The 15,308-nt window shown below is 40.5% G+C and overlaps 1 protein-coding gene across 1 annotated transcript; it reads left to right on the plus strand.

The window, feature by feature from the left end:
- The first annotated feature begins 1,047 nt into the window (after nt 1–1,047).
- TRHR (thyrotropin releasing hormone receptor) lies at nt 1,048–14,387 on the plus strand. Its single transcript, XM_085053420.1, has 3 exons — nt 1,048–2,624; nt 8,440–8,820; nt 9,594–14,387. The coding sequence occupies exons 1-3, from the start codon at nt 1,830–1,832 to the stop codon at nt 9,597–9,599; spliced, it is 1,182 nt and encodes a 393-aa protein (XP_084909546.1). The 5' UTR covers nt 1,048–1,829; the 3' UTR covers nt 9,600–14,387.
- The last annotated feature ends 921 nt before the right edge of the window (nt 14,388–15,308 follow it).

The raw sequence follows: 15,308 nt of genomic DNA on the forward strand, positions 1-15,308 counted from the left end.
TCTTTCATCTGTGTCCAAAATAACAGGATCTGCAAATGGTACGGAGGACAATCAAGATGATAGGCTTCTGCTGATATATTGTTGGTCAAGTAACCTGCATTTTCCCACAGGCCACTGCAAGACCACTGGCAAAACAATCTAATTCTTTTCAGCCCTATTTCTTAATCTATTAAATAGGAAAAATTGTATTTGCTTTACTTCATTAAGTATTTTTGGATCTACAGATAAAAAGTATGTGATCACAACAGAAATGTGAAAAGGCAAATAGAAAAAAATAACTGGAAAATTTAACTGAGTCACTTGGGACCTCTGGAACGGTTTGAGTCTGATTTCCAGCTCTGATTCAGGTGATACTCTTTTTTTGTCACCATCTGTTGTTTAAGTGTACTTAAAATCTTAGTTTTGCAAACATCATCCCATGTGGCTGTGCTGAACACTACAATCTGTTTTGAAATCCAAGATGCCTTTCCTCAGTTGTGCAATATTTTATTTTGTTGAACCCTCTCTAAGCAAAGAGCAAAAACAAGCACCCTAAATGCAGAAAAATAGGGGATTTTAAGACAAATTTGCTCTTCAAACTTTTAACACAATAGTGTAAGGGGAAATGGTGGGCTGAGGGACTGTCATGGGGAGTTGACAAGGGCACTTTCACAGAGCCTTACAGAAGGGTTTGCTATTGTTTCTGTCACTGAGGCATTTAGATTGCCAGTGAGACAGGAAAGTGTTGTCTCCAGGTGCAGCTGGGCTACTGAATTGGTAAAGCTTCATCTGCACTGCTCAAAACTGTTTCTTCCACCAGTCTGATTTGTCCCTGGTTTTACAGGACCTGGCTGACCATGGAGGAGTTTATTCAACCAGAGAGAATATGCATTGAGGAAACAGTGGTAGATTAGTGACATTGTGTGTGTTGTGATCACATGTCATCAATCACATGTGTGTGATTGATCTTGTTAAGAAGCAATTTGTGCTGTGATCATTTTATTGTTGCTCTGCTGCAATTCAAAAAAGAGCTGAAAAGGCTCAGGAGTGATGACAGCTGTAGCAATAGAGGTTTTGAAGAGAATTTTCTATAAAGTAAAAAGTCCCTGCAATCTTTTCTGCTATTTTCAAAAGTTGGGATGCATTTCTTTCTGTAAAGCCCTGAAGGAACTATTACAGCTCCTTGCAAAGCAGAAGATAAGTGTAAATTACTGTTTCTTTCACAACGACATGGACATGAGGGCAGTCAGAATTTTAAAAATCAGTGCAATTTTGTTGCCAGTCATCTCTCCTTTGTTTGCCAGTGTGGATCGATATGATCAATACTGTCATGATAGCTGTCTGAGAGCAGAGAGGGAGAGCAGCATGAAGCAGAAAAACTTCACAAATCCCTCTCCTTTCACCCCCTACTGCTGTCCCCACCCTCAGCACGTTGTGACTCCTCCTGGAGTCTGCTGGGCTGGATCAGCTCAGTCCTGGCAGTGCTCAGCAGCTGGCAGAGCAGGAGGGCTCTGCTTTGCCTGCTGCTGCTGCAGGAAACTCCCACCTGCACGGGCTGGGTTTTCATGGATGCCTCAAACCAGCTGTGAGAAAACAGACTTCTAGCCTGTGCAAGTGAGCTGGAGTCTTAGAGGGATTAACCCGTCTGACAGTTGAATTTACAAAGCCTGAAAGTCCAGGTGCTTTAGGGGAGTGGAGGACAGTACTGGAATGGGACTGTCACTACATGGAGGATGTGCTCTGGGGCTGCAGCTCACCCACACTCTGCCCCACTGACTCTTTTGCAAGGCAGTGGAGAGAGCAGTCGCTGAGGTGGAGTGCTGGGCAGAAGCAGCAGTGGGCTGGTGAAGATGGAGAATGGCACAGGAGACCAGCAGAACCAGACTGGGCTGCCACTATCAAGCCAGGAGATCATTACAGCTGAATACCAAGTGGTTACCATCCTCTTGGTCCTCCTCATCTGCGGGCTGGGCATCGTGGGCAACATCATGGTGGTTTTGGTGGTCCTCAGAACCAAGCACATGAGAACTCCCACTAACTGCTACCTGGTGAGCCTGGCTGTGGCAGATCTCATGGTGCTTGTGGCGGCAGGGCTGCCCAATATCACAGAGAGCCTGTACAGATCCTGGGTGTATGGCTACGTTGGGTGTCTCTGCATCACTTACCTCCAGTACCTGGGAATCAATGCTTCTTCTTTTTCCATCGCTGCCTTCACCATCGAGAGGTACATTGCTATCTGCCACCCAATCAAAGCTCAATTCCTATGCACTTTTTCAAGAGCCAAAAAGATCATTATTTTTGTTTGGGCTTTCACCTCCATATACTGTATGCTCTGGTTTTTCTTGCTAGACCTTAATACAGTAGCCTACAAAGAGACTACTGTTGTGTCCTGTGGCTACAAGGTGTCCAGGAGTTATTACTCTCCTATCTACATGATGGACTTTGGTATATTTTATGTTGTGCCCATGGTATTGGCAACTGTCCTCTATGGCCTGATTGCCAGAATACTGTTCCTGAATCCCATCCCTTCAGACCCAAAAGAAAACTCTAAGACCTGGAGGAATGATGTGGCTAACCAGAGCAAGCCTGTGAATTCCAAGATGACTAACAGGAGTTTCAATAGCACTATTGCTTCTCGAAGGCAGGTAGGAACCACTATTTGAAATGGCTTTCTGAGACTTAACCACTTGTTTTAGAGCTCACTTGTCTGAAGCTGTGGAAACAGGTAAAATATATTCTTTCTTTTTGCTAAGTAGTCAGGTTTAAATTCTGTGATACACATATACATATAAGCATGAATTTTTTTCTTGCCTATATATTATTATCTACTGCAAGGACCAAGAAAATAAACAGCATTTTATTTTCTGTATCAAAAAGCAATTTGGAAATGTTAATTATGAATGAAACATTTTTTACTATAATTTCTTTGTATTACAGCCTGCTAGTAATCTTGCCAGATATACAAAGTGACTCTTGAGTTATTTTTGAGATCTGAAGAGAGGGAACTAGCCTGGGAGTTTGGGAGACTTGAGGCTGAGTCCCAGCTAAGGCACTGTGCCACTCAGCAAATGCAGTCAAGTTGCTCATTTTCCTGTTGCTGACTCTGCTGTGAAAAGTCTGTTTAAGCAAGTCTGCATATAAATTGCTTTGTAAATACTAAATATCTTTGTTCCTCTGTCTCTTGTAAAATGCTTTTATGTATTGATGGCTCAAAACTGAGGCATAGGTTTGACTAGCTTATTTTATATTGTTGAATATGTGTGTTGCTCTCTGTAATAATAGCAGTAGAATATAGTTAGCAGATTAATTGCTGCCTATTTGCAGTAAACCACATAGGGTGCATCCTTTGCAGCTGTCTCTGGGGATATTCTTCTTATTCTTGATATTCTTCTTATTTTGCATTGGTTGCTAGTGTTTTGTGAGAGGGACCACATTCTCTTATTACAGACATCACACAGACCCCAAAAGTTAACCAAGCTGCCTTCCAGAGCACCAATCCCTCACAGAGCACTAGAGTTATGCTGGGAAATGCACAACAGAAATATGTGGCTAGGTTATATTTAATTATGTTTCCAATTATAGTTAATAGTCAGATAGGAAGTGTTTAATGTTGTTTTTCTTTGTCCATTAATTTTTAGAAGATAATCTGCTCTTCAAGTTCTTGGTGTCAATTTATGCTTCATTACATGTGCTTACTATCACTTTAAAAACAGAAAAATCTTTTACATTGAACACTGATAAATATGGACACTGTTATATTATGAAACCAAAAAGTGAAGATTATAATGTGGTATCTTTTATATTTTGTAGAGACAGCAAGACTTTTCCTAAAAGCCTAAGTAACCTGATTGATTAAAGTAGCCTCATTATGAGCAAAGCTAGAATTTGCATATAGTGCAAGACAGGAAGCAAAGCAAGGATAGCATGCCATTTTTAGTATTATTTTTTGATATAATAGCAGCAGTGGTGTAAAATGAGTAATAATAATAAACAAGAAAAAACAAGTCCATATAAAAAAAAAATCTAGAATCTCAACAGTTAGTAAGATACACAAGTTAAAATATCCTGCCACTCTGACAAGGACATGTGTAGTTAGACAGTACAGTCTGGCCTGACAGTGAGTCCTGCTGAAATGTGATACTGTGAGTCTTTTTAGAAGTGTGTTTGCATTACAGGAATTGAGTACTGTACAATATCGAGCATGTGATCTGTAGAAAAAGTGACTGAAAATGTGGTGTACACTTCCTACTTCTGTTGCAGTTCTCATATTTATCCAAGAACGTTTCTATAAAATTAAATTTATGCATGGTTCTGTAGGGGAGTTGACTCCTGCTGAGGATGGGGGAGAAAATGGGAAGTGATCCTATTGCTCATGATCCAAGATAAGGACAGGCAGACAAACTATCAGTTATTGTCAGGGGCAGTGCAGACTCAACTTGGGGAAAATTAATATTGCCAATTTACTGCCCATTGCTATAGCCATAAGTTACACTCAGTCCCGTCCCTTTGGCAACCAGCAGTGTGTGGCCAGAGAGTGTTGCAGTAAGGTTGCAGGGGTTGATCACTTGTTATTCCTTCCTTCTCACCCTTTTCCTCTGTTTCAGAGTGGGTCCTGCAGCCCACAGATCCCAGATTTTTTTTCTGGTCCATTCATAATATGAATACCAAATTACATATTTGCATGTAGGTTTCATACTTTCCCCAAAGGAATTCCTAGTTTCCTCAGATACCAAGGGGACTGTGAAAAATAAATACAGCCTTACACAGCAAACATGTTGGTTTATACTTGAGATGAAATCCAGCTCTCTTAACAGTATGTGTCTTACAAAGTTAGTTGATTAGTCCAGTCAAATCATCTAAGGTTGTCATGGTCAGTTATAACAGGTAGATTACCCTCTAGAGAAAGTCCTCTCTTAGCCAGTGGTTCAGTCAGAGATGACCTGCTCATGGAGAAATCCCTCTGTTCTCTCACAGCAGAGCAAGCACAGATTCCAGCTTTCAGTGCAAGATAAGTTTGGCACAGCTTACATGAAATCCTCAATCTTATCACTTGGTTTCACTTGTGGTGTTAGTCTATCAAGACCTTAATCCCTCTATTTATTTAATCCTGCTCCTCATTGCACAAATTCTTTTTGATTACGAAATTGTGGACTGGGATATACAATCTCTGTGTGTTGCAATGGACACCACCAGGCACAAGAAGAAAGATGTTATGTAGCTTTAAAACACCAGAGTGACTATTGCTTTTACCTATCAGTGTAAAAAAGGTAAGTACTCAAAGAGAAGGAAGCAAAGTGTTCGTACCAGGGTAATGAAAATGTTTAATAAAAACACTTCCTTAGAATGACAAGGTTTTGGAGCAGGAAGGAAAAGGAGGATACTAGTTCAGAATTAAAATATTAGGAGTCTGTTTAGTAAAATATGTCTTAAATATTTTTTAGAACATCCTCAGAAATAAAAAGATAGGTCTTGAAGAATGTTTATATGCAGCCAGGACTATATTCAATCTCAAGCACACTGTTATCATTCAAATTACACTTGAAATTTGGACTAAGCCAAAATTGCTCAAATTTATCATGTTTTCAATCTCCCTAACTAAGAATAATATGTGCCCTGAGCATAGGACATACAGTGCAGATCCACAAGAGCAATCAGTCTATGCTCGCCTTCACCTAAGCAGTGAATTGAGAATGTAGTGCTGCTGCTTTCAGGGAGCTTTTGTATATGCTTACAGGTAATAAAACCCATGTTCTTTTAAAATTTGTCCTCTTAGCACTCCACTGATGTCAAATAATTAGCCTCCTCCCAATTTATGTTTAGTTCTGTTTCGTATGAAATTATTTGAAAAAGGATATGGCAGTTTAATTAAACAAAGAGGACCAAACTTTCCTCTGAACTACTTATGTGCAGCAATAAAGACTTTTGGTGTGGATAAGGAAGCACCTTGGCCTCAGTTGTGTTTGGATACTGCCTTCACCTATGAAACAAATTCAGGTGAATTTTTGTCAGCAGCCCTGAGTGGTGCCTCAGCCTGCAGCAGGTGACAATCCCCATGCTAGGGACAAAGCAAGCCATGCCAGAGCACCTCCTGGAGCTGCTGTCTTTTACACTGAGGCAGCTGAGCATGCAGAGCCACTGCCTCCAGAGCCAGCTGAGGGAGGATTTACCAACGAGCAAATAACTCCCTGAACTCAGGGCCTCACAGTGTGACTCAGAGACACAACCACAACTGGTCAGATGGATCAGGAAACTGAATTTCTGCCTGGCAATAGAGGTCTTGTGAGAGATTTGTTATTTTTGGCAGCTTTGGAAGGATATGTCCTGCAGACAGTTTAAAATTACAGTGAATTCTCCTCACTGGCAGAACCACCAAGAGGTGCCACCAGAGATGCCATCCATGGGTTCTGCCTCTTCTCTTGACTGAATGTAGACTCTGTGGCAGCAAATGGGTACATGAGTTGGTTCATTGACATGAGCAAAATGAAAGCCAGCTCTGCAGAGGAGTACTTTGTTTTCAGCAGTAGAAACTTGTGGTGTTAGTCAGAAAATGTGCATTAAGATGCCAATATACACAAATTCAGCTAATAATTTGCACACTACTGTATCTATATATATATATGTAGATATATATATTTGAGGTATATGGGATACAGTCACTTGAGGAGTAACAGTCTTTTTTTCATTGCTGTACAGTGTTAGTTGTGTGACTCTGAATTACCCCCTCCTTGACAGTAAAAACAATTTACTTCTAGTCCAGATTCAAGCTGATAGCTGCAACACTGCAAATGATCCTCTGACAAATTTTTCCTGAAAGATATGCTCAGGAGAAATGTAAATTGCCAATAACTTGTAGGTACCATAATAGAGTGTCCTGATGAGCTTCTGGCAGCAAAGTACTCTGATGCCAGTGTAGGCTATTGAGCACTGAATGCCTGAGCTGATGGAATACATCTGTTGGTTTGGCTCTGTCCCATTTTTCATCCAGGCTCCAAAACTGGTAGCTTTCTTCCTTTAAATGTGGATGATTTTCTATGGTGAATGATTGTTCTCCACTGAAATGGTTTTGCTCAGTTTGGAGGCACAGGCTGGAGCTGAACTGGAGGGATGAGAGGCAGAGGGGAGAAGTCCTGAGTCTTCCTGAGCCAGAGTGGGTCAGTACTGGGTTAACTCTCTCCTTGCCACCAAGTTCACAGGAATGGCTCTTTTAGAAGTGGTTTAGAGAGAAGGAGAGATCATCCTTTGATTTACCTGGAACACTCACGTTTGTATTGTGCTTCATTACAAGGACTGTGCGCAGAAAACTAGAAAAAAACCCAGCCCAGAAGTCATAATGAAATGTATCAGTCAAGGGTCAAAAAAGGAGATAGTATTTCTCAATTTTATTTTTTACTTCTAGTGAACACAGCTGTTGGGAAATCAAAAGTAAGGGTGAGGGGAGGACAATCATAAGATAAAATTGCAACCTTCGAATATGTACATTTAAAGACAGATAAAGATATGTCAATTTGTAGAGTAACTTTGATGTTCATTACATTCTTTATTATAATACCTATAACAAAACCAACAAATTGGCTTAAAAGTGTGTCTTTCTAGATAGATAGGAGAAAATAAATTCATAAGACAATGTGATGGCAGGTTTCTATATAATGAGCTTATCTGATCAGAAGACAAGAGAATTATATCCTCTCTTATAACTTCAAACTAAAACCCACACTAAAACTACACTAGAATGAAGGTATTTACAAAAGGAAGACTCTTTTTAAAGTGGGTTTCAATAATTTTTTATTATTTTGTGTTCATTTCAGCTGTCTTGGTTATTCCTAAATGATGTTATTTTTTACAGTAGAATAAAGTTCTTATAACAATAAAGTTTTATTGATAATCCTTTTTTTCCCTGGCTCTGTAAACTTTATTTGACTTTTCAGACTAAACATCAAATAATGAAGACCTAATTAAATATTGAGGATTTGAGCAATAGGAATTCATTTAATTGTTCTCTTTTTTCCCTTATTTTTGGCTTTGGGAAATTGTTTTAGGCTGACTGTTAAACCAGATAACCTAGAAAGGCTTCAGGTTCAATTACTCTACAGGCTATACTAGCCTAAAGGAAGAGATCTAATGTGATTGGAAAAAAAATCACTTTATATCCCTTTTTTCCCATTTGAATCAACACCTACTTCCAGCATGAGAAGTTGAAGAGTTGAAGGTCTACAACAGTTAGCTCACTGCAATATCACCTGGAAAGAGCCATTTAACAAAAAGCAGGAAGAATCTGGAGCCAAGGATTTTAGTACTTCCTACTGTAGAAAACATTTCTGAATCAAATATTCATCAGAAATTCCTACAGAAGGATCTGTCCATTGTTTTGTTTCAGCCCTAGAAGTGTAAGAATGCCCGTGTTAATTCCAAGGGGAGTACTGACTTTCTGCCCTTCTTTTGTCTACCTCTGTGTTCCCTCAGGTTACCAAGATGCTGGCTGTGGTTGTGATCCTGTTTGCATTCCTGTGGATGCCCTACCGCACCCTGGTTGTGGTCAATTCCTTTCTCTCCAGACCCTTCCAAGAAAACTGGTTCCTGCTATTTTGCAGAATCTGTATTTATTTAAACAGTGCCATCAATCCTGTAATTTATAATCTCATGTCCCAGAAATTCAGAGCAGCCTTCAGGAAACTCTGCAACTACCAGCAGAAACAGGAGAAGAAACCTGCCAGTTACAGCATGGCTCTGAATTATAATATCATCAAGGATTCTGATCACTTCAGCACTGAGCTAGAAGATATTACCAATACCTACCTGTCCTCTGCAAAGTTGTCCATTGGTGATACATCTTTGTCATCCAAGGTAATAGGGAATACATTTCAGTGTTTGCTGTGGAGTCCTCCAGAGCCGGAGTGTGTTGCAGGGCACAGGGCTGTGCTGGGGGAGCTTTCTGCTGGGGCAGCACTGCAGAGGGCTGGGAAAGGCTGACCATGGCAGGCCATGCACCATCAGGGCATGGCAGGGAGGGAAAGCAATACTTTCAAAGTGCCCTGTGCCAAGCATGATGGGACTTGGAGGCTCTGCAGTGTGAGGAAGGATGAGGAGAAACAAGAAGATTAATCCTTATTTTCTGAGGAGCAGAGGGCTCTAGTGGAGCATCAGAAAGTGGTGCTCGGGCATGGTGCCTCACGTACTCATCTGGCAGGAGGGTGAAGGTGTCTGAGCTCAGATTCCTCTGGGCACGCTCTGGCTGGCTGAAGGGAGACAATGGGGCATTTTTTTGTGTCTTCCCCCCTGAATCCAGCTGGGGCTTAACTAGCCCAGTGCCAACCACACGGCTCTCCCACACACCAGCACTCTGGTTCTGAGACTGCTGAAAGCCCCCTGCATTTCTGTGCCACCTGCGAGCATCCCAGTGTTTTGCACATCTCTTTAACCCAGTTCTCTTGACGATGCACATTACTGTATTCATTATGCCTTTTTTACATAATACTACCAAAATGCTGTTTGTAAATCCGTACATTTTAGATCTTAAAAATACAGATAATCTATGAAGAGGCTTAGTTTTCATTTGATTTTGCAGATGATATGAGAATGAAAAATATTTTTCTCAGTTTTCTTCTTCTCATTTTCAGGCCTGAGGCCCACCTTGTTCTGACTACACACCCAAATAGGATGTTTGGATGCTCTGTTCCCACCAACCTGTATGAACTGTAAAGACATTTCTGCTCACAGAATTGCAGAAGCTACCATAAATCTTTATATACCTGCCTCTGCCCTTCAAGAAAGTGCAGCATCTTGAGGAGTGAAAAAAGTATGTTATTGAGGCTTACTGAATGAAATACTTAACGTAACCTAACTTTAGGCAGGTGTGTTTCAATAGAATACCTAAATCCTTCTTCCTGTTGACTGGCTCAAGAGTGGTCTGTGATCTCAGAATGAGCAAAGCTTACCAGGACATGACCATGGACACAGCATGGGGCAGTGGATGATGCTCCCAGTGAAGGTGAGAGATGAGGAGAGGAGCTACTGGAATGTGTAGCTGCACTGGGCAGTACCCAAGGGACCTGTCCAACAGCAGCCAAAATTGATAGCAGCAATTACCTGCCAGTGACTCCCTCCTCCCACATAAGTGCAAATCTCATTGCAGCCATCACAGCATGCTTCAACAAACAGGTATCTGATGGCAAAAAGCACAAAAACTGTCTTCTTTGGTGTGCTTTTACCCTGAACAGTGTGAAATAGAAAGACCATTCAATGAATTTGCAGCAGGGAACAAACAAATAAAAAAGTCAGTAAGAAGCATTTAAAATATCTTCTTTTCTTCAGGAATCAGGGTTATAGATGTACCACTTTAAATGTAAGTGTCAGCTATTACTGAATCCTGTTGGAACTTGACAGGTATTGAAGAGTATGCAACAGGCTTTTACCAGCTCCTTTATCTTGGTTCAATACCAATTGTGTCTAAGAGCACTAGAGGGGGTTTATAGTTTTGATATCGATAATGTCTGGGGAAAAGAGGAAAATTCTGATAAAAATGTCACTTTTTATTTTTTTGTCTCAAAGTTTATCTATTGGAATACTTTAGGACATAAAGTGTTGTCAGAAGAGAAGTCATCATGGCTTTTCACTTGCCAGCATGGCCACTTCCATGCTCTTCCCACACAGGCCCAGGATAAGAAGCCTGGGGCCATAGTCTCCCTGATGTAGCTGCAGACAAAATATCATGCATTGCTTTGGCTTTGCTCTAGACCAGCTCTTGTTCTCGCTAGAAGTATATTTTCTCACTTCTGTGCAGCAGAAGCTCAGGAAAGTGCCTGCATATTCCTTTTCATTATGAACATTTTGCACATCTTTTGTACATGACATTTAAAAACCTGTAAAAAACCTGATTCACAGAATCACAAAATAAGCTGAGTCAGAAGGAACCCACAAGGATCATCGAGTCCAACTCCTGGCCCTGCACAGCTCCATCCCCAAGAGTCACAAACCTGTCCAGTGTAGGGTGAAGGAGGCAGCCTCTCCATCAGTGCAAGGCTTTCCTATCCAGTATTCTTTTGCACACACAGCTGCTACTCCAGTTCAAACCACTTTCACTAACATCCAGCTATATTTGCAAACTGAAAGAGAACTAAAAATACCCTGATAGACCTCAGATTTGAATGTTAAAACCACGAGTCGTGAACCTGTCTGCTGCATGGGAAGGACTGTATTGGGCATTCTCTACATGGCAAAGAGGAAGCAAACAGATTGCCCAGAGAGGTTGTGGAGTCTCCTTTACTGGACATATTCAAGAGCCATATGGACTCAGTCCTGTGCCATGTGCTCTGGGATGACCCTGCTTGGGCAGGGAGGTTGGACCAGATGAGCCACTGTGGTCTCTTCCAGCCTTACCCACTCGGTGATTCTGTGATTTTGTGAACATTTCCTATCCTGCTCTGTCTGCATCCTTGCTTTAACTCCTGTTTCACCTTTGCAGAGCTCCACAGGCACTTTCCAGCTTGGCAGAGTGATGCCAGGGCATGGAAGGGAGCAACAGCAAGGAGGTTTTAACCAGCGGTGTAGGTGTGACAAAATTCCAGAAGCTGGCAGAGCTTTGTCTGGAGCAGAGCCAGCAGCAGAACCCATGCAGGCCACATTGCAATCTTTCCCAAATCCTCTGCATTTGCCATCTTGCCAGGTTGTCTCTCTGAGCAGCACAAACCATGCTGTTGGCTCTATTTCTGGGCAGATGCTCCATCTCTGAGGTGTCTGAACACCCACACAACTGGAAGGGAGATGTCCAGACTGCTTTTAAAATAATAAGGAAGAACTAAAATGACAGATAAGTCACATGTCAGCCAAGTGAGCAAAGTTGGCTAGGGTTCAAGAGTCAGAGAAGGACACTAATGTATTCTCAGATTAGTACCTAGCAATTAATCTCATAAATACAATTCTGTAGCTGTGACACACACTTGGAGTAAACCTTTCCTTTGTAGACCTTGATGTGAAATTAGGGTTCTATGGCATTTTACCACTTACACTTGTTTAAATCTACAATTTGTCATGATAAGGGGAAGTCAAGGAGAGATACCACAACCTGTTTTAACATTTCCTCCAAAGCACCTGTTGCAGAGAAATTAAATTATCTGTGAACCTTACACAGGAATTTATGTTTGCTTAGCCAAGAGGCATTCAAAGTAAAAGCAAGTGCCAGTGTCTGACTGAGCAAAGTCTTTGTGTCTGTGAGCCAGCACTGCTTGCAGGTGATGAGAGATAATTCCTGGTCTGAGCTGCAGGGAGAGGCTGTGAAGGTGGCCACTGATGGAGCCAATGCCTGGAAATCCTTTTGCTCTTCACATGCTGTTTTCACTCAGGCACCTCTCCAGTGCTTTCAGAGCAGGACCTGCTTCCCAGAATTTCTCAAGAGGTGCTAGAACTAGTTGCTTTCCTTACTCAAAAAGCAATGTAAGGTAAAACCTGAGCTCAGTATTCGTACAATAACAGTAACACAAACTTACACTTTTATCTCAATGCTTTCAGAGCACAGACTGAATTACAGCTTTTATAGACTGACAGTTCCAGAAGAGAATTCTTTCCTTTATTTGCCTTTTTGCTCAAAAAGCAACTATCTGCTTTCTCAGCCTCTGTTCCACCAGATGCTCAGGTGAGGTATTTAAGCCCATATTCTTTGTGATGCTTCAAGGGCTAAAATCTGTGAAGCTGGTTTTATATGCACCTTCACCAGGAATAACAAAAATGAAAAGGAATTATTTCATTCTGATATTTATTTGTGCAACCAGAAATGATTACGACTGCAAAACTGTAAATATTAATGATTGCAAATATTGCAAAAATGCAATATTTAAAATTGCAGATTTAAACTAAAGTGTGATTTTAACTGATAATGTGATGTGACAGTGTCTTTATAGATGTTAATTGTGAAATCCACGCTAATTTTATACTGATATACAGCTAACACTACAAAACTTTGTCATGTATTATGCTAATGTGATTATTTCCGTGTTTTCCCTTCTATTTAGAACAGCAATCAACCTTTTTTCCTGTACCTAGATATTGTAAATTATATATGTGAGCATGTATTTAAAAAAAAGTGGTTTCAAATTGTTTCATTATAATAGCAATTTTTTTTGCTAGAAATGAAAATGGCTGGATGTCAACTACTGACTGCAGTAATATAACTATATTTGTATATTTATTTTGTGGATAGCCAACTCCTTTGAAAGATTTAGTCTGCAAGAATTGTCTGATTGGTAGCAATATTGAAATCCATTGAAATCCTATATCCTTATTTAGTGTTTCCTATGTAAGAGATTACATTCTTATTGGACATTTATTTAGAAGTTTATCCAGAATGTAAAAGAAGAGGTGCTGCTTTCCCATCCTGCTTATGGACCTATGCTGCTTCCTTTCTGAAATGCTGAGATTTCAGATGTTTCAGTGAAGGTAAATTGTGCAGCTGAGAAAGGTCAAGGGTATTTATAACACATTTTAGTTGAAATTATTGCATGACCTCCCCGAGCTCAGAGTTGAGGATATGTCAAAGAAGCTCCAAGGTATTGTAAAAGGCTTTATGATGCTCCTGTGGAAATGAATGACACAAGTCAAATGATAAAACTCTCACTAGCATCCCTTCAAAAACAATCCAACAAAACAGACTGAAGGACTGATTCTGGTTCAGGAGCTGCTACTTTATCTCCCCAGCTACACAGTGAAGGCTTGGATCAGTCACTGTGGAAGCTGACAAATTTGTATTGTTGATTTTTTAAAAAAGCTATTCTAAAAATAAATAAATCAAATACACACAGAGGTCTGAGCATTGTCACTGTGGAAAAAATTATTTCAAGAATGTGAAAAGATAAATTATTCTTTCAAGAGTGCTGCCTATGTTTATTTATTTCTCCACTATGTGTGTGTACAGTTGTTTCTTTTGCTACAAATTGCAGTGAAATTTGAAAATAATCTTTCAGTATTTTGTTATCTCTTCTTCAGGTAGAATTGTTTCTTTACTCCTTTGTTCTTTTCAATGAGTTTGTTCTCTCCTGATTCTTTCATTACTACTGGGATACAGTGATACACCAAACAACAGTGAATTGGCTCAGCCACAGTTACTTGGACTCCTGAATTTGTTAATTTGGGAGCTGGATCTTAGAAATTTGAATTCCAAAAACTATGTAAGAGCAACTAGTTTAGAGCGAAATTCTTCTTCTCCCACCCAGAGTAATTCCGGTTTCATTCTGTCACTTCATGTGGTTTATACACTTGTTTATTATAAACATTGTGAAACAGTTCAGAGAAATGTACTACTGATAAATGTAGAACAGTTTTTGTTCAAAAGAGCATTTTGTAATTCTTGGATGCATGCTACTGTGGGGATTAATTTGTAATGGATTTTTGTTGCTACTCTAATAAAATGTTGAGCAAGATAATTATACTGAATTTAAATTCTCTAACAACTACTTGAATACACAACTTTTGTCTAGCTGTCCTTGGCAATGGAGAGAAAATGCAACAACATCCTTTTTCATCTGTAGGGGAATGAGATCCTGAAAAAAGCAATCTTCTTTTCCTGAAGGAAGGGCAGCTTGCCAGGAGTCTAGCAGTAGTTACAGTGCTTAAATGGGAGGGGATTCGTATTAATCCTTGTCCCTGTTACAAGGATTATTTGTGCATTTTACATTGGACAGCATTAAATGAAGCAAACAAATAAAAAAGGAGAAAAAGCCCCACATCTTGAGAGTAGGAGCAGAGACCAGAAGCCACTTTGGTCACTACAATCAGCATAGTTGGTTCCTGTATTCCTTGGGTACTGCTTGGCTGTTCTGGTGATGTCAGCCACTTGTGCTGGAACCCAGCCTCAAGGGGATGAGTGGAATTACTTGATCTGCTCTGACTTTCCTCAAGGCAATGTGTGGCTAGCACAGGTTTTTCCCATGAGAATTTTTCTTGTGTTTTATGAATAAAGATAAAGTTTGGATGTTATTGGAACAGTGTCCCAGAACTTGGACAGTGCAGGCCTGGCCAATCAGGCCTGGGGGAAGGCTTCTGACTGACCAATCTGGGTGACTTTTGAGAACTCTATATATGTGATGAAATCAAAACAATAAAGGTTATTCCTTCTTGCCACTGAGAACTGGTGCCTTCATTACTCTGCTAGCTGCTCAACAGCGACAGCAATGCATAGGAAACTCAGTCTCCTGGGAATCAGGAGCAAAGGCTGAACCCCTAGAGCTAGACAAAAGCCAAATTCATGCCTCTCATTTCTCAGGTAAATGCTCTACCACTAGTAGTAAGGACAGAGGGCTCAATCTCCAGTCAGAGCTTGCTCACTTTTGTGAATCCCAGGTATT

Source organism: Lichenostomus cassidix, chromosome 2, assembly GCF_008360975.1.
Source record: "Lichenostomus cassidix isolate B80296 chromosome 2, HeHo_3.0, whole genome shotgun sequence".
Classification (NCBI taxonomy): Eukaryota; Metazoa; Chordata; class Aves; order Passeriformes; family Meliphagidae; genus Lichenostomus; species Lichenostomus cassidix.